Source organism: Hemiscyllium ocellatum, chromosome 3 (genome assembly GCF_020745735.1).
Source record: "Hemiscyllium ocellatum isolate sHemOce1 chromosome 3, sHemOce1.pat.X.cur, whole genome shotgun sequence".
Classification (NCBI taxonomy): domain Eukaryota; kingdom Metazoa; phylum Chordata; class Chondrichthyes; order Orectolobiformes; family Hemiscylliidae; genus Hemiscyllium; species Hemiscyllium ocellatum.
This window is the reverse complement of record NC_083403.1, coordinates 107,808,662-107,826,750: the sequence shown is the minus strand read 5'-3', so window position 1 is coordinate 107,826,750 and position 18,089 is coordinate 107,808,662. Positions and strand designations below refer to the sequence as shown.

General features: G+C 42.0%; 1 protein-coding gene across 1 annotated transcript in view; it reads left to right on the top strand.

The window, feature by feature from the left end:
* The window catches only part of LOC132835855 (pecanex-like protein 1), a 276,852-nt gene that overhangs the window by 12,419 nt on the left and 246,344 nt on the right, over positions 1 to 18,089 (top strand). Inside the window, exon 2 of the mRNA XM_060854954.1 lies at positions 12,811 to 13,028. Within this exon, the coding sequence (XP_060710937.1) occupies positions 12,811 to 13,028 (218 nt within the window). The remainder of the gene's footprint in view (positions 1 to 12,810; positions 13,029 to 18,089) is intronic.

The window sequence follows — 18,089 nt, the reverse complement described above, 5'->3', positions numbered from 1 at the left end:
ATACTTCGACCAATAAAGGAAAGCATACCAAACGCCTTCTTCACTATCCTATCTACCTGCGACTCCACTTTGAATGAGCTATGAACCTGCACTCCAAGGTGTCTTTGTTCAGCAACACTCCCTAGGACCTTACCATTAAGTGTATAAGTCCTGCTAAGATTTGCTTTCCCAAAATGCAGCACCTTGCATTTGTCGGAATTAAACTCCATCTGCCACTTCTCAGTCCATTGGCCCATCTGGCCAAGATCCTGTTGTAATCTGAGGTAACCCTCTTTGCTGTCCTCTACACCACCAATTGTGGTGTAATCTGTAAACTTACTAACTGTACCTCTTATGCTCGCATCCAAATCATTTATGTAAATGACAAAAAGTAGAGGGCCCAGCAACGATCCTTGTGGCATTCCACTATGTTTGGAAAATTAAAATCCCTGTCCCATGTTCCTAACCATGTCCTGAGTTCATCTGCCTTCCCTGTTAGGCCCCAAGCATTAAAATAAATGCACTTTAATTTATTAGTTCCTGCCTGCCCTGTTTGACTCGCTTCTGGTCTCAACTGTACTAGTCTCAGATTGATCTCTTTCCTCACTCTTTCCCTGGGTCCCACCCCCGACCTTACGAGTTTAAATCCTCCTGAGCAACTCTAGCAAATCTCCCTGCCAATGTATTAGTCCCCTTTCAATTTAGGGTTCAATCCGTCCTTCTTGTAAAGGTCACATCTGCCCCAAAAATTATTTCAATGATCCAGAAATGTGAATTCTTCTCCCATACACCAACTCCTCAGCCATGCATTCATCTGCTCTATCTTCCCATTCCAACCCTCACAAGCTCGTAGCACTGGGGAGTAATCGAGATATTACTGCTCTCGGGGACCTCCTTTTTTAATTCCTGCCTAACTCTCTGTCACCTCCCTTCAGAGTCTCAAACTTTTCCCTTCCTATGGCATTGGTTCCAATGTGGGCAATGACCTCTTGCTGGCCCCTCTCTCGCTTGATAACATTCTGCACGCTCTCTGAGACATCCTTGATCTTGGCACCAGGGAAGCAACACACCATTCTGCTTTCTTGCTGCTGGCCACAGAATCACCTGTCTGTGCCTCAGACTAGAGTCCCTAACACAATTGATTGCTTGCAACCCGACGTACCCCTCATTGCATTAGAGCCAGTCGCAATACCAGAAACTTTGCTGTTCCCCTGTGAATCGATCACCACCTGCATTTTCCAAAACAGCATACCTGTCTGAAATGGGGATAGCCACAGAAGACTCCTGCATTACCTGCCTACCTCTCTTACCTTTCTTGGAGTTAACCCCTCTATGTGACTATACCTGAGTCTTTCTCCCCTTCCTATAACTGCCATCCATCACACACTATTGCTGTCGCAAATTCTTCATTGCCTCTGTCTCTCCAACCGATCCATTTGATAGGATAGGATAGGATTAGCAACCAAGAGCACTTATTGCAGATATAATCTGCAGTAACCAGTAAACTCTCCTTAACCTCCCACATCTGACAAGAAGAGGGAAATTGAGAAACAAACTTGTAAGGAGATCTCAGCTATCTGTAAGAATGGTAGGGTAGTTATGGTAGGGGATTTTAACTTTCCAAACATAGACTGGGACTGCCATAGTGTTAAAAGTTTAGATGGAGAGGAATTTCTTAAGTGTGTACTAGACAATTTTCTGATTCAGTATGTAGATGTACCTACTAGAGAAGGTGCAAAACCTGACCTACTCTTGGGAAATAAGACAGGGCAGGTGACTGAGGTGTCGGTGGGGGAGCACTTTGGGGCCAGCAACCTTAATTCTATTTATTTTAAAATAGTGATGGAAAAGGATAGACCAGATCTAAAAGTTGAAATTCTAAATTAGAGAAAGGCCAATTTTGACAGTATTAGGCAAGAAGTGGGCGGCACGGTGGCACAGTGGTTAGCACTGCTGCCTCACAGTGCCTGAGACCCGGGTTCAATTCCCGACTCAGGCGACTGACTGTGTGGAGTTTGCACATTCTCCCCGTGTCTGCGTGGGTTTCCTCCGGGTGCTCCGGTTTCCTCCCACAGTCCAAAGATGTGCGGGTCAGGTGAATTGGTCATGCTAAATTGCCCGTAGCCCGTAGTGTTAGGTAAGGGGTAAATTTAGGGGTATGGGTGGGTTGCGCTTCGGCGGGTCCGTGTGGACTTGTTGGGCCGAAGGGCCTGTTTCCGCACTGTAAGTAATCTAATCTAATCTAATCTAATCAAACTTTCAAAAGCTGATTGGAGGCAGATGTTCGCAGGTAAAGGGACAGCTGGAAAATGGGAAGCCTTCAGAAATGAGATAACAAGAATCCAGAGAACATATATTCCTGTCAGAGTGAAAGGGAAGGCTGGTAGGTATAGTGAAGGCTGGTAGTTATTGGGAATGCTGGATGACTAAAGAAATTGAGGGTTTGGTTAAGACAAATAGACAGGAGAGATCGAGTGAATCCTTAGAAGAGTATAAAGAAAGTAGGAGTATACTTAAGAGAGAAATCAGGAGGGCACAAAGGGGACCGAAGATAGTTTTGGCAAATAGAATTAAGGAGAATCCAAAGGGTTTTTACAAATATATTAAGGACAAAAGGGTAACTAGGGACAGAATAGGGCCCCTCAAAGATCAGCAAAGCGGCCTTTGTGTGGAGCCACAGAAAATGGGGGAGATACTAAATGAATATTTTGCATCAGTATTTACTGTGGAAAAGGATATGGAAAGTATAGACTGTAGAGAAATAGATGTTGACATCTTGCAAAATGTCCAGATTACAGAGGAGGAAGTGCTGGATGTCTTGAAACTGTTAAAGGTGGATAAATCCCCAAGACCTGATCAGGTGTACCCGAGAACTCTGTGGGAAGCTAGAGAAGTGATTGCTGGGCCTCTTGCTGAGATATTTGTATCATCGATAGTCACATGTGAGGTGACGGAGACTGGAGGTTGGCATATGTGGTGCCAGTTTAAGAGAGGTGGTAAGGTCAAGCCAGGGAACTATAAACCAATGTGCCTGACGTCGGTGGTGGGCAAGTTGTTGGAGGGAATCCTGAGAGACAGGAAGTAAATGTATTTGGAAAGGCAGGACTGATTAGGGATAGTCAACATGGCTGTGTGTGTGGGAAATCATGTCTCACAAGCTTGATTGAGTTTTTTTGAAGAAGTAATAAAGAGGATTGATGAGGCCAGAGCGGTAGATGTGATCTATATGGACTTCAGTAAGGCGTTCGACAAAGCTCCCCATGGGAGACTGGTTAGCAAGGTTAGACCTCATGGAATACAGGGAGAACTAGCCATTTGGATTCAGAATTGGCTCAAAGGTAGAAGACAGAGGGTGGTGGGGGAGCGTTGTTTTTCGGAATGGAGTCTTTGCCACAAGGATGGGTCCTCTACTTTTTGTCATTTACATAAATGATTTGGATGTGAGCATAAGAGGCATAGTTAGTAAGTTTGCAGATGACACCAAACTTGGAGGTGTAGTGGACAGTGAAGAAGGTTACCTCAGATTACAACAGGATCTTGATCAGATGAGCCAATGTGCTGAGGAGCAGCAGATGGAGTTTAATTCAGGTAAATGTGAGGTGCTGCATTTTGGGAAAGCAAATCTTAGCAGGTCTTATACACTAAATGGTAAGGTCCTCTGGAATGGTGCTGAAAAAAAAGAGACCTTGGAGTGCGCCTTGAAAGTGGAGTTGCAGGTAGATAGGAGAGTGAAGAAGGTGTTTGGTATGCTTTCCTTTATTGATCAGAGTATTGAGTACAGGAGTTGGGAGGTCATGTTGCAGCTGTACAGGACATTGGTTAGGCCACTGTTGGAATATTGTGTGCATTTCTGGTCTCCTTCCTATCAGAAAGATGTTGTGAAACTTCAAAAGGGTTCAGAAAAGATTTCTAAGGATGTTGCCAGGGTTGGAGGATTTGAGCTATAGGGAGAGGCTGAACAGGCTGAGACTGTTTTTCCCTGGAGTGTTGGAGGCTGACAGGTGACCTTTACAAAATTGAGGGGCATGGATAGGATAAATAGGCAAAGTCTTTTCCCTGGTGTCGGCGAGTCCAGAACTAGAGGGTATAAGTTTAGGTTGAGAGGGGAAAGATATAAAAGAGACCTAAGGGGCAACCTTTTCACCCAGAGGGTGGTACGTGTATGGAATGAGCTGCCAGAGGATGTGGTGGAGGCTGGTACAATTGCAACATTTAAGAGGCATTTGGATGGGTATATGAATAGGAAGGGTTTAGAGGGGTATGGGCCAAGTGCTGGCAAATGGGACTAGATTAGGTTAGGATATCTGGTCGGCACGGACGAATTGGACTGAAGGGTCTGTTTCCATGCTGTACATCTCTTTGACTCTATGACTCTAAGTTATCAGACTGCTTTGTGATATTCAGTACTGGAGGAACAAACATTTTCTCCAATTAAATATTGGGAAGATTGAAGCCATTGTTTTTGATCCCTGCTCCAAATTCCAGTCCTTCACTTTCTACCTGGCAATCATCTGAGATTAAGTCAACCTGTATACAACTTTTGTGTTGTATTTGATGAGTTTCCAATCTTCTATCTATGCCATTGCTAAGATTGCCTATTTTTATCTCACTTATATCTCCCAGATTTGCCTTTGCCTCAGTTCTTTACCTGTTGAAACCCTCATGCCTTTGTTACTGCTTGACTTAGAGTCATGGAGTCATAGAGATGTACAGCATGGAAACAGACCCTTCAGTCCAATTCGTCCGTGCCGACCAGATATCCTAACCTAATCTAGTCCCATTTGCCAGCACTTGGCCCATACCCCTCTAAACCCTTTCTATTCCTATAACCATACCAATGCCTTTTAAATGCTACAATTGTACCAGCTTCCACCACTACTTCTGGCAGCTCATTCCAATCAAACACTATCCTCTGCATGAAAAAGTTGCCCCTTAAGTCCCTTTTATATCTTTCCCCTTTCACCCTAAACCTATGCCCTCTAGTTCTAGACTCCCCCACCCCAGGGAAAAATACCTTGTCTGTTTATCCTATTCGAGGCCTCTCGTGATTATATAAACCTTTTATAAGGTCACCCCTCCACCTCCGATGCTCCAGGGAAAACAGCCCCAGCCTATTCAGCCTCTCTTTTTAGCTCAAATCCTCCAACTCTGGCAACATCCTTGTAAATCTTTTCTGAACTCTGACTTAATTATTTCAATGTATTTCACTCTGATCACCCACTTTCTACACTCATTAAACTTAGCATCCAAAACTCTATTGAATGTGTCTTAACTCCCCTCAAATCTCATTCACCTGAGTCACACCTGTGTTCACTGACCTCTCTTAACTCCTACTCATGTGACATCATACTTTAAAGTTCTCATCCTTGTTTTCAAATCCCTCTGTGATCGTGCCACTATCCACATCTCTAATCACTCATTACTGCAAACTTCCCAGGTCTCAGTTCATTAACAGTTCAGGCCTCTTGTGCATTTCCAATTTTGATCACTCTACCATTTATTAACCTTAGCTTCTGCAGTTTAGTTCCAAACTCTTCCCTCTTTTTATTTTTCCACCTAATTTTTTGAAACTGTGACCAACTTTTCGATGATCTAATTAATCTCCTTATGTAGCTCAGTGTTATACTTTATAATGCTCTTGTGAAGTCTTTGCATGTGCTGTAATTTGTTGAATCTGCACTGCTTCTCGTGTGCAATACCTACAGGTTTATACAGTACTCCAGAAGTGGTCTGTCCAGTGCTTTGTTTAGCTGTAGCTCTGTTGTCTTTGTTATTGCCTTCTAGTTATTTAAATTTATTCAAAATTGTATGACCTCATACTTAATTGCTTTGAATTCCATCTGCCACAGTTCCACCACCACACTTTATCAATGTCTCTTTCGTAATTTTGCTTGTGTATACACTGTTTACAATGCTACCAATCTTTGCCATTGGCAGACTTGAAATAAGGCTTTGTGTCCCGACATCAAAACTATTCACAAAGATTAATAAACGAATTCCTAATGAGTTGCAGCCCCAACACACATCCTTGTGGGGCATCACTAGTCATATCCTTCTATTTTGAATATCTCCATTATCCCTGTCTTCCACTGTCCAATCAGTCTCTTAATCCAAAAAGGTATTTTTGATTTCATGACTCTTTTCACAAACAGCCTCTTATATGTAACCCAAACGAATGTCTTCTGGAAGCCCACATAAAGTAGTTAAAAGACATTCCTATGCCACCATCTTTGAGCAATTATACTATGTTGAGATCTGACGAATTGACTACAGTTGTCATAAATCAGAAAACCTGACACTTAAGTAATCTAATCCTTTTAGCAGTTTTCATGTGACAGCAAAACCTTGTGCTTTGGATGGTGGGTGTTGGGGTGAAGTGTAGTTGTGTCATTCTTGATGACTGCTGATCTATGGTGATTATTCAGTCCTTCTCTTATGAAACCGTCACTGTGCTGTTTGCTATGGGCCTATTCTTTTTGAATATAATAAAGGACCAGAATCATTTAGGTTGTGAACTTTTTCAGTCTATAGATTATAGAATCCCTACAGTGTGAAAGCAGGCCATTTGGCCCATCACGTCCATCCTGTCGCTCGAAAAAGCATCCTACCCAGACTCCCCCTATCCCTGTAACCATGTATTTCCCATAGCTAATCCACTTAGGCTGCACATCCTGGGAAATTTAGCATGGCCAATCCATCTAACCTGCACATCTTTGAACTGTGGGAGGAAACCAGAACACCCAGAGGAAACCCACATAAATACGGGGAGAATGTGCAAATCCCATACGGGTGCCCCGAGATGGGTGGAATTGAACCCAGGCCCTCCGTGCTATGAGGCAGCAATGCTAACCATTGAGCCACCGTACTGCCCACCTGTCCTAGGTATGTTTATTTTGAACCTTGTTCAAATCTTGTTTAATATGAACAACTGCAGAAAGTTTCCCATTCTGTAATATTCCTTTTGTTGTTGACTCAATTATGGAGATTGATCACAGTTTTTAATATATCTCTTTTCTTCATCCAGAGAATCCACTTAACGATTTTAGTGGAGATCTAAGATTTGACAGTTAATGCAGTCCTTGTTTCATTTTTACCTTCTTTGGGTGCATAATCCTTTTTTTCCATTGAGAAAACTAATACAAAGTATTTGTTCAACTAGACCACCACTTATTTTACTTTCTTATTATTTTAACTTTCATTATTACACACATTTAACTTTTAAGGAGTCCACATTACTCATACCTACTCGTTTAATGTCATTGTAAAAAGTCTCTGTGAATCTTGATTTTCAACACATTTGTATTTTTGTATTCTATTCTTGTTTGGCCTATATTTGACTCCACATCCAAAAAATTATGGTGGACTTTTAATTGCTGTCTGAAATTGTCTAGAAATCCATTCAGTTCAAGAACAGTTGGGATGAGCACCAAAAGCTGAACTGACAGTGACATACTGATATCAGAGGACAAACAGGCTGTGGGCATGGAATGTGTTGGTATTGTTAGTGTTAGGGAGACAATGTCCTACTCTCCAGCTGAGGTATTGGGGAACTCTTCCCTTAATCTTCCTCCTCTCTTTCTGGTCTGTCTTGTGCCTTTCTGGTAAGGGCTGCTCAATGAAGACTGATTTTTGGGGACTGTCCTCTGAGAGAACTCTTCTCTTCTCTCATGTGGTTACTCCAGTGAAGATGTGGCCTAATCTATTTTTCATCCCTGCACAGATCCTCCACTGTGCACTGCGGCTAGGGGAAATCCAGTTACTCCAGTGTAGAATCTGGCTTCAGAAATCCTTTGGCCCCTGCACTGCTTTTCTAGTGCAATTTTGGCTTCCCAACGTCCTTGGCGCGAGTGCGGAATTGGCCTAGCCCCTGTGGGCTTCTCCTGGTGCCTCCTGTCATGAGTAGAGTCCTAGCCATACAGCATGGATACAGACCCATGGGTCTAACTCATCCATACTGACCAGGGTTCCCAAACTAGTCCCATTTGCCTGCATTTGGCCCATAATCCTGTAAACCTTTCTTATTCATGTTCCTGACCAAATGTCTTTTAAATGTTGTAACTGTACCTGCATCTATCACTTTCTCTGGAAGTTCATTCCATATATGCACCACCCTCTGAAAAATGTTGCTGCTCAGATCCCTTTTAAATCTTTCTTGTCTCACCTTAAACATACACCCCGTAGTTTTGAACTCCCCCATCAGAGGGAAAAGACTTTTGATATTCACCTTATCTATGCCCCTCATATACATAGAGATGTATAGCATGGAAACAGACCGATGTTATAAACCTCTATAAGGACACCCGTCAACCTCATGCGCTCAGTGAAAAGAGTCCCAGCGTATACAGCAAATACCATGCATACTTGAGTAATAGTCAATTTTTTAATTACTTTTTAAGATTAAATTTATGGGACCGACTACTACACGGATACTATTTTTGAGGGGCTGAAATTCATGCCCGTCAAAATTCGTGCTGTATCATGAGCCGAAGTCCAATTGTTGTCTAAACGAATAAATGAAAAGAAAAAGAATTATGGTAACTCTGAAAACCCAGAGCGGAACACAACAGCCAGTGGACTGAAAGACTGGGAGCAGAGCGGAACAACCTGCAGACTGGAAAGCTGGAGCAGGATGTGACAGCAGGTGGCACTGACTCAGAAATGTTGATCTGTTATCTGTGTAGAACTAGTCGACATTTACATGAGATGTATGGAAAAATTCCAGACTATTTGGCCAAAAATAAGGGGTTGACTTTTACATAATATCGACTGTTACCCAAGTATATGATACTACTTTCAGATTCGTTTGATAATTGGCCAGATTGTTCTCAGGCTTACTGTGCTGGCTATGAGTTGTAAGTGACCCACCTGTCTTGCAGGGCTTTTATTATTATATAATATTTCTTGGGACACGTAAGTTACACTATATCAATCATATATCTAAACGCTTTTGGCCAATGGCCATGTTAGGTGATCATTGGCTTCTTGCCTGTCTTAATCTGAGGGTGAGTTTACTATTCTTTTTTCAAGCAAATACTTAGTGAGTTTTGAGAAGATTTGTAGCTCAAGTTGAAGTTTTGGATATAGGTTTGCTCACCTGAGCTGGAAGGTTCATGTCCAGATGTTTCATTACCCTACTAGGTAACATCTTCAGTGGGCCTCAGGCGAAGCAATACTGAAAATTCCTGCTTTCTGTTTGGGTTTCTTTGGGTTAGTGATGTCATTTCCTCTGGTAAAGTCACTTCCTGTTCCTTTTTTCAGGGGGTGATAGATGGGGTCTAACTCGATGTGTTTGTTGATAAAGTTCCGGTTGGAAGCGATGCTTCTCAGAATTCTTGTGCATGTCTTTGTTTGGCTTGTCGTAGGATGGATGTGTTGTCCCAGTCAATGGTGTCCTTCCTCGTCCATATGTGAGGATACTAATGAGCGAAGGTCTTGTCTTTTTGTGGCTAGTTGGTGTTCATGTATCCTGGTGGCTAACTTTCTGCCTGTTTGTCCAATGTCGTGTTTGTTACAGTCCTTGCACTGTATTTTGTAAATGACATTAGTTTTGCTTGTTGTCTGTATAGGGTCTTTCAAGTTCATTAGCTGCTGTTTTAGTGTGATGGTGGGTTTGTGAGCTACCATGATGACAAGGGGTCTGAGTAGTCTGGCAGTCATTTCCGAGATGTCTTTGATGTAGGGGAGAGTGGCTAGGGTTTCTGGACATGTTTTGTCTGCTTGTTTGGGTTTGTTGCTGAGAATGCTGACCATTTGTCTGGTCCACGTGGGTTCTATGATTTGATTTATCCAGACAAACAACATGACATTGTTTGCAAAGGAGAAAGTGAGGTCTGCAGATGCTGGAGATCAGAGCTGAAAATGTGTTGCTGGAAAAGCGCAGCAGGTCAGGCAGCATTCAAGGAACAGGAGATTCGGCGTTTCAGGCATAAGCCCTTTCCTGAAGAAGGACTTATGCCCAAAACGTCGAATCTCCTGTTCCTTGGATGCTGTCTGACCTGCTGCGCTTCTCCAGCAACACATTTTCGACACTGTTTGCATTGCCAACACAGACCAAGCAACAATAGAATAGATCAGTCAGGACTCCTTTAATGGGATGATAAATATAGGATAAACATAGGAGCAGGAGTAGATCATTTGGTCCTTTGAACCTGCTCGCCGTTCAATATGTTCGTGACTAATCATCCTGTTTCTGCTTTCTCCCCATACCCTTTGATCATTTTAGCCCCAAGAACTATATCTAATTCCTCCTTCAAAATATTCAATGTTTTGGCCTCAACCACTTTGTATGCCAGAGAATTCCACCAGCTCACTCCTCTCTGTTTGGCGAAATTTCTCTTCATCTCAGTCTGAAGTTGCATACCCCATATCCAGAGGCTGTAATGCCTGGTTCTGGACTGTCCAGTTAACAGAACATCTTTCCTGCATTTACTGTGTCCAGTCCTGTTAGAATTTTGTACTTTTCAATGAGATACCTCCCATTTCATTTACTTACTGGAGTTTAAGACAATGTAGCTCTAACTGATCATTTGTCTTCATACATCAGTCCTGTCCTTCCAGGAATGAAATGGCATATGGTCAATGCACTCTCCCCATAGCCAGGTAAGGTTACCAATATGCATACAATACCCCAGGTGTTGTCTCAGCAAACCTCTTTACAATGCAGGTATGCATCCCTGCATCTGTACTTGAATGCTCTCACTCTGAGACCAACATATCACTTGCATGCTTTATTACCTGCTGATCTTAGAATTGGAAGTTGATTTAGACATGCCAGTTATGGAATAATTAGTGATTGCAAATACAATTTCTGACAATTGCAGCTTTTACTGTGAAACAATTGGAAATATCCCAAATAAGACAAGCTTGGGTCACTTAAACTCTTAGCAGACTGTGATTGAAAGCCTCTTAGAAAGAGGCCATGGCTTATCATCTTTTGACGAGTCTGTTCTGCAAAGAATTAGGCGGCTATAAGATACAGTTCACATTTCTGAAGAAGCTGACAGAAATGTTGAACTTGATCATAGTACAAAAAAGTAGAAGCAAATGGTGAACACCTCTCCTTGAAAGATTTGGTCCATTATATCAGGTATCAAAACACACAACAATCTACCTTAAGTGTATAAGACATGTGATAGGAGACACTAAACATCTGGTTTACACATGCAAAAAGGAAAGTATAGACTGGTTTTAAAGCATGTATGAGATAGTGAAGGTCGTTATAGATATGACTTATCATAGAATAGAGTATGGTTAGAGATGCTTACAAGTGGAAAAAATACAATGAGTCAACATTTGCACACTCACATGGGAAAATAGATTTACATGTGCAGAGGAAAATGGGACATTGCACCCACTGAGCTATTATCCTTAGAGTACAATTCAAACTAAAACACTGGACATATACAGGTTGTTCCAACATCTGAGGATAGTCTATTATGTACTACAAAACCTTGTGTAACAATAGCTTTCCACATTAACTATTACAGTTCATGATTAGATTGGATGGAAAGGTCAATGAAGGAAAAAGGTTTGAAGGAATATAGGAAAAGATGGTAAATGTGATTACACTTCTTTGCTTCCATGTAGGGTAAACACCAATGTGGACTGTTTGGGTCAAATGATCCTTGTACCACTTCTGTCTAAATTATTATCACTTAGACAAATCTACTGGAAAAAATATTCACAAGGAACCTTGTACAATAATCCATTGTTCTTTCGTCATATACTAGAACTGATGTATAATATCTATTAGATAAGACCTAAAGACACTTTCCATTTTGGGGAGAATCCAAACTCGAGGCCATAAATCAGGATCAGTGTACTTCACTGCCATATTCATTGGTATAATTTTATTTCTCTAATTTCATTGATGCAACTTTTTTCTCCACCAATTTCACTAGTGTAACTTGCTACTACCAATTTTGTTGGCATAATTTCCTCCTCCACAAATTTTACTTGTGTAATTTCCATTTCCATATAAAATTCTTGTCAGCAATTTCACTCGTGTAATTTCTTCCTTCACGAATTTTAGTGGTTTAATTTTCTTCTCCACCAACTACACTGCTGTCATTTGCTGCCTGCCAATTCACTGATATAATTTCCTCCTTCAACAATTTCACTGGTTTAATGATGGGGAGGTATGACCTTGGTGAAGTTTGTCTCTACAGAACCCTCAGAGGAGGACTCCCCTTCTTGCCCTATACCAGCTCACAAAGTAAATGTTGCTAGGTTATTTGCATGACATGGGCCTCCTTTTGCCATGTGTGAAAAAGCAGAGCAAAATTACGTTAAAACTAGATCTCAATAAGCCAAACATACCTCAGCAATTCAGCATTCAATTTGACGTAATGAAATTCAAATCTAGTTCAAATGTTAGTTCTTAATACTTTAATTTCACACCAAAATTTGATAGATTTTCGTTAGGTAGGGTTATTAAGGACTGTATAACCAGTGTGGGTAAATATATTTAAAAGACAAACCAACTACAAAGTGAAACAAGAACAGAAATTGCTGGAAAAACTCAGGTTTGGCAGAATCTGTGGAGAGAAATCAAGGTTAACGTTTCCGGTCCAGTAACCCTTCCTCAATTCTGCCAGACCTGCTGAGTTTTTCCAGCAATTTGTTTTTGTTTTGGATTTCCAGATACAGTTCTTTCAGCTTTTTTTTGCAGAGCAGGTTAAGGGCTGGGAAGGTCTCTGATCCTACACTCTGAAATACACTGAAGGTAGTGTATTTTAAAATGTGAATTGACTGTATGAAGTCGCAAGAAAATCAATGAATTTTAAGTGATAAATAATTTCTTAAAACCTGTTTTTCTGATTTGTTTTGCAGGCTGCATCTCCCAGCAAAGTTGCTCTTGGGATTTATTGTGGTATGATAGCTCTCCTTTTTACTGTGATAAAGACTATTAACTACCGGCTTCACCTTATGTTTGAAGAAGAAGAAATTATTCATCACAATGTTCAGGGTGTTGCTTCCACAAAGAATAGAACCGGATCTGGAGCAAGGAATAATTGTGAACCAGAACTGATGCCGTCTTTTAGTCCTGGGTAAGAAAGTACAAAAAAATTCCCCCTCTGTCAGTTATTAAGAAGGATTTATATATTACATCTAGGTTTTTATAATGTGATTCATTTTATTTGTGGTGTTAATCATAATTCAGTGATTAGCACTCTTGCTTCTATTTTAGGAAGGCTATGGGTTCAAGCCCCAATCAAAACAAAATTGAAAGTATTGTCCAAGTTGTCTGTGCACGTGCAATACTGAAAAAGTGCTGAACTGTTGGATAGGCTGCCTTTCAAAGTGGAGTTTAAAGAAAGGCTTGATGTGGGTTCAGTTGGACACTTGTCCTCTTGAGGTATGCCTGATATCAAGATTAGTGACAGGGTTAGACAGAATCAGCATGGACATATGAAAATGAAATCGTGCCTGACAAATCTACAGGAATTTTTCAAGAATGTAACTGGTAGAAATGAAAAGGAGGAGGCAGTCTGTGTAGTTTATTCAGACTTTCAGAAGATGTTTGATAAGGTGCCACATAAGAGATTAGCGTGTAAAGTTAAAGCACAATGCAGTGGGGATAGTGACATCAATACAAAAGTAACTGCCAGACCAGAAATAAAAAATGGGAATAAACAGGTCTTTTTCCAAATTGCAGGTAGTGATTAGGGGGGGTACACAGGGTTCCGTTCTTGAATCCCAACTATTTACAACTATCAGTGGTTTAGATAAAGGAATTAAATGTAATATCCCCAAGTTTGAATATAATACAAAGCTGGCTGGGAAGATGAACTGTGGTGAGGGTGTGGAGATGCTTCAGCATGATTTGGACAAGATAAAAGGGCGGCATGATGGCACAGTGGTTAGCTCTGCTGCCTAACGGCGCCAGGGTCCCAGGTTCGATTCCAGCCTCAGGCGACTGTCAGTGTGGAGTTTGTGCATTCTCCTCCAGTTCCTCCCACAATCCAAAGATGTGCAGGTCAGGTGAATTGGCTGTGTTAAATTGCCCATAGTATTTGGTGCATTAGTCAGAGGGAAATGGGTCTAGGTGGGTTACTCTTCGGAGGGTCAGTGTGGACTGGCTGGGCCGAAAGGCCTGTTTCCATACTGTAGGTAATCTAATCTAATCCGATGTGAGTGGCAAATGCATGATAGGTGAAGTATAATGTTCGTAAATGTGAAGTTATCCATTTTGACAGCAAAGAGTGGATAATGAATTATTTTCTGAATGGCAATAGTTTGGAAACGAGACCAGGGAGTCCTTGTATATCAGTTGCTGAAAGTATTCATGTAGATGTAGCAGACATGAAGAATACAAATGATATATGTTACCATTCATAAGAAGAAGATTTGAGTACAGGAATAGGGATGACTTGCTGCAATTGTACAGAGCCTTGGTGAGAACACACCTGGGATATGTAGTTTTTATCCTTATCTGAGAGTAAATATTCTGACTTTGGAGAGAGTACAACAAAATTTACCAGATTGATTCCAAAGTTCTAGCAGGATTAAGAAATGTTAACACAGGAAGGATGTTTTTGATCACTAGGGAGTTCAGAACCAGGAATCCTAAGAATATGAGGTAGGCCATTTAGGACTGAGATGAGAAAAATAGCGCATAGAGCCTGTGGAGTTCTCTGCCACAGAAAGCTGTAGATACCAAAATATTGAATGTTTTCAAGAAGGAGATGTGGATAGTCCTTAGGATTAAAGGGATCAAAGAATATGAGGTGAAAGTGGGAACAGGGTACAGGTAGATGATCCTTTATCCGAAACTGTCGAAACTAGCTGTCTTTTAGATTTTGGAATTTTTTGGATAAAGGATTAAGTGACACTGTTATAGTAAAATTTTAAAAGAACTACTGAACAATAGACCCATCTGTGGTTACTACTAGCACTGAGACAATGCTGGACCACGCCGCTATGTCACACCTGAGTGTCACGGGTCAATTGGGTGTGGAGTTGTTTGCATGCCAAACAACCTTGTTAATGAGAAAAAAGCTTTAGGGGAAAAGTCTTCACATTTTGGAGCTTTTCGGATTTCAGAATTATAGCTAAAGGATTATCTACCTGTACTGAGTTTAATGATTAGCTATGATCATACTAAGTGGCAGAACAGACTCAAATATCCAACTCCTCCTCCTGTAACTCCTCCAGTTATATTGCTAACTAGAGTTGAATATGTTCTTACACTGGAGTGCATCAATTCCTTATGTTTCATGTCAGACATGACTCTGTGAGTAGTCACTTCTGAAGTCCAATCTAGAGATTTGAATATGTAATTCAGGTCGACACTGAGTGGAGTTGAGGGGAAAGTACCACTGTGGGGATGGTACTAAGGGAAGTACCACTTTGCTGTGTTAGAGAATAGGTACTGAGGGATTGATGCGCTAGTAGGCGGGAAAAGGGAGTTTGAGCAGTATTGGAGAGGAGTAGCAGTACTGCGAGCATGCTTTACTATTAGGAGGGTGGTACTGATATTTGCCTCCATCTATCCTATCAATTGTTTCCTCTTCCTAACAGCATTGTGGGTATGCCAACATCTCTGTCTACACTGCTCATCTGAGGAACAAATGCTAAGTTGAAAATCACAATACACCGGCTTATACTCCAATAGGTTTATTTGAAAATACAAGCTTTTGGAGCACTGTTCCTTCGTCAGGTAGCTAGTCACAACAGTAAATGCTAGTCTAGCCAGTGATGCTCACATCTTGTAAAATAATAAATGAATTGTTTCTACAATATCTAAATCTAACTTTTGAGAAGAATCTTGATAAAGTGTTTGGAGATTTGCCCAACAGTTGGAAAGCCAGCACCCCCTCATTTTGAGGCTCCCAAAATGTAATTTCACTGCCATCAGTCCTCCTTTATCGAGGTTGAGGAGGCAAGGATCAGACAGGGCTGTACAAGGTAGCCAGGGAGGAACTGAAGAATGGACTTGAGAGAGCTAGAAAGGGGCATGAAAAAGCTTTAGCAGGTAGTATTAAGGAAAACTGTAAGGCATTCTACACTTGAGGAACAAGAGAATGGCCAGAGTGAAGGTAGCGCTGATCAGGGATCGTGGAAGGAATTTGTGCCTGGAGTCAGAGGAAGTAGGGGAGGTAGTTAATAAATACTTTGCTTCAGTATTCTCTACTGAGAAGGGCCTTGTCATTTGTGAGGACAGCGTGGAATAGGCTGATATGATTGAAAAGGTTGATGATTGGAAGGAGGACGTACTGAAAATTTTTAAAAATGTAAGAACAGTCTGGACCAGACTAGATATACCCAAGGTTACCACAGGAAGTGAGAGCAGAGATTGCTGCGCTTTTGGCAACGGTCTTTGCATCCTCACTGTCTACTGGAGGAGTGCCAGACGATTAGAGGGTGACACATGTTATTCCCTTGTTCAAGAAAGGGAATAGGCACAATCCTAAGAACTACAGACCAGTCAGTCTTGGGTCTGTGGTGGGCAAATTATTGGAGAGGATTCTGAGAGGCTGGATTTGTGATTACTTGAAAAACCGTAGTTTGATTAGAGGTAGTTTGATTTGGCTTTGAGAGGGACAGGTCATGATTCACTAGCCTTATTGAATCTTTGAGGATATGACAAAACGCGTTGAAGGTAGAGCAGTGAATGTTGTGTATATGGATTTTAGCAAGGCGTTTGATAAGGTTCCCAATGGTAGGCTCATTCAGAAAATAAGGAGGCACGGGTTACAGGGAAACTTGGCTCTCTGGATGCAGAATTGGCTGGCTCATAAAAGACAGGGTAGTAGTCGATGGAAAGTATTCCGCCTGAACTTTGGTGATCAGTGGTGTTCTGTGGGGGTCTGTTCTGAGACCTCTGCTCTGTGATTTTTATAAATGACTTTGATGAGGAAATGGAAGGATGGGTTAGTAATTTTACCGATGACACCAAGGTTGGTGGAGTTGTGGATAGTGTGGAGGGCTGTTGTAAGTGCAATGGGACATTGACAAGATGCAGAGCTGGGCTGATAAGTGGTAGATGAAGTTCAATCTGGAAAAGTGCGAAGTGATTCATTTTGGAAGATCGAATTTCAATGTGAATACAGGGTTAAAGGCAGGATTCTTGGCAGTGTGGAGGAACGGAGGGATCTTGGGATCCATGCCCATAAATCTTTCCAAGTTGCCACAAACTCTATCAAGAATACATAATTTACTCCTTTCCCCTGTTTACTCCCATGTTATTTTCCCTGGTTGGAAAGCCGTTCCCCATCATTGGTTTTTGGCTTCCAGTAAAAAGTGAGGTCTGCAGATGCTGGAGATCAGAGCTGAAAATATGTTGCTGCTTAAAGCACAGCAGGTTAGGCAGCATCCAAGGAACAGGAAATTTGATGTTTCGGGCCAGAGCCCTTCATCAGGAATGAGGAGAGTGTGCCAGGCAGGCTAAGATAAAAGGTAGGGAGGAGGGACTTGGGGGAGGGGCGATGGAGATGTGATAGGTGGAAGGAGGTCAAGGTGAGGGTGATAGGCTGGAGTGGGGTGGGGGCTGAGAGGTCAGGAAGAAGATTGCAGGTTAGGAGGGCGGTGCTGAGTTCGAGGGAATCGACTGAGACAAGGTGGGGGGAGGGGAAATGAGGAAACTGGAGAAATCTGAGTTCATCCCTTGTGGTTGGAGAGTTCCCAGGCGGAAGATGAGGCGCTCTTCCTCCAACCGTTGTGTTGTTATGTTCTGGCGATGGAGGAGTCCAAGGACCTGCATGTCCTCGGTGGAGTGGGAGGGAGAGTTAAAGTGTTGAGCCACGGGGTTGTTGGGTTGGTTGGTCCGGGCGTCCCAGAGGTGTTCCCTGAAGCGTTCCACAAGTAGGCGGCCTGTCTCCCCAATATAGAGGAGGCCACATCGGGTGCAGCGGATGCAATAGATGATGTGTGTGGAGGTGCAGGTGAATTTGTGGCGGATATGTGGATTTTGGCCAGGAGGTAGAAACGGGCGGTGCGGGGTTGTGGGACTATGAGGTTGGAGGCGGTGGATGGGAGATCCCCTGAGGTGATGAGGTTATGGATGGTCTGGGAGATGATGGTTTGGTGGAGGGAGGTGGGGTCATGGTCAAAGGTCCAGCCTTTGAAATAAACCCACAGCAAAAGCCTTTCAGATAAATCAATTCTAA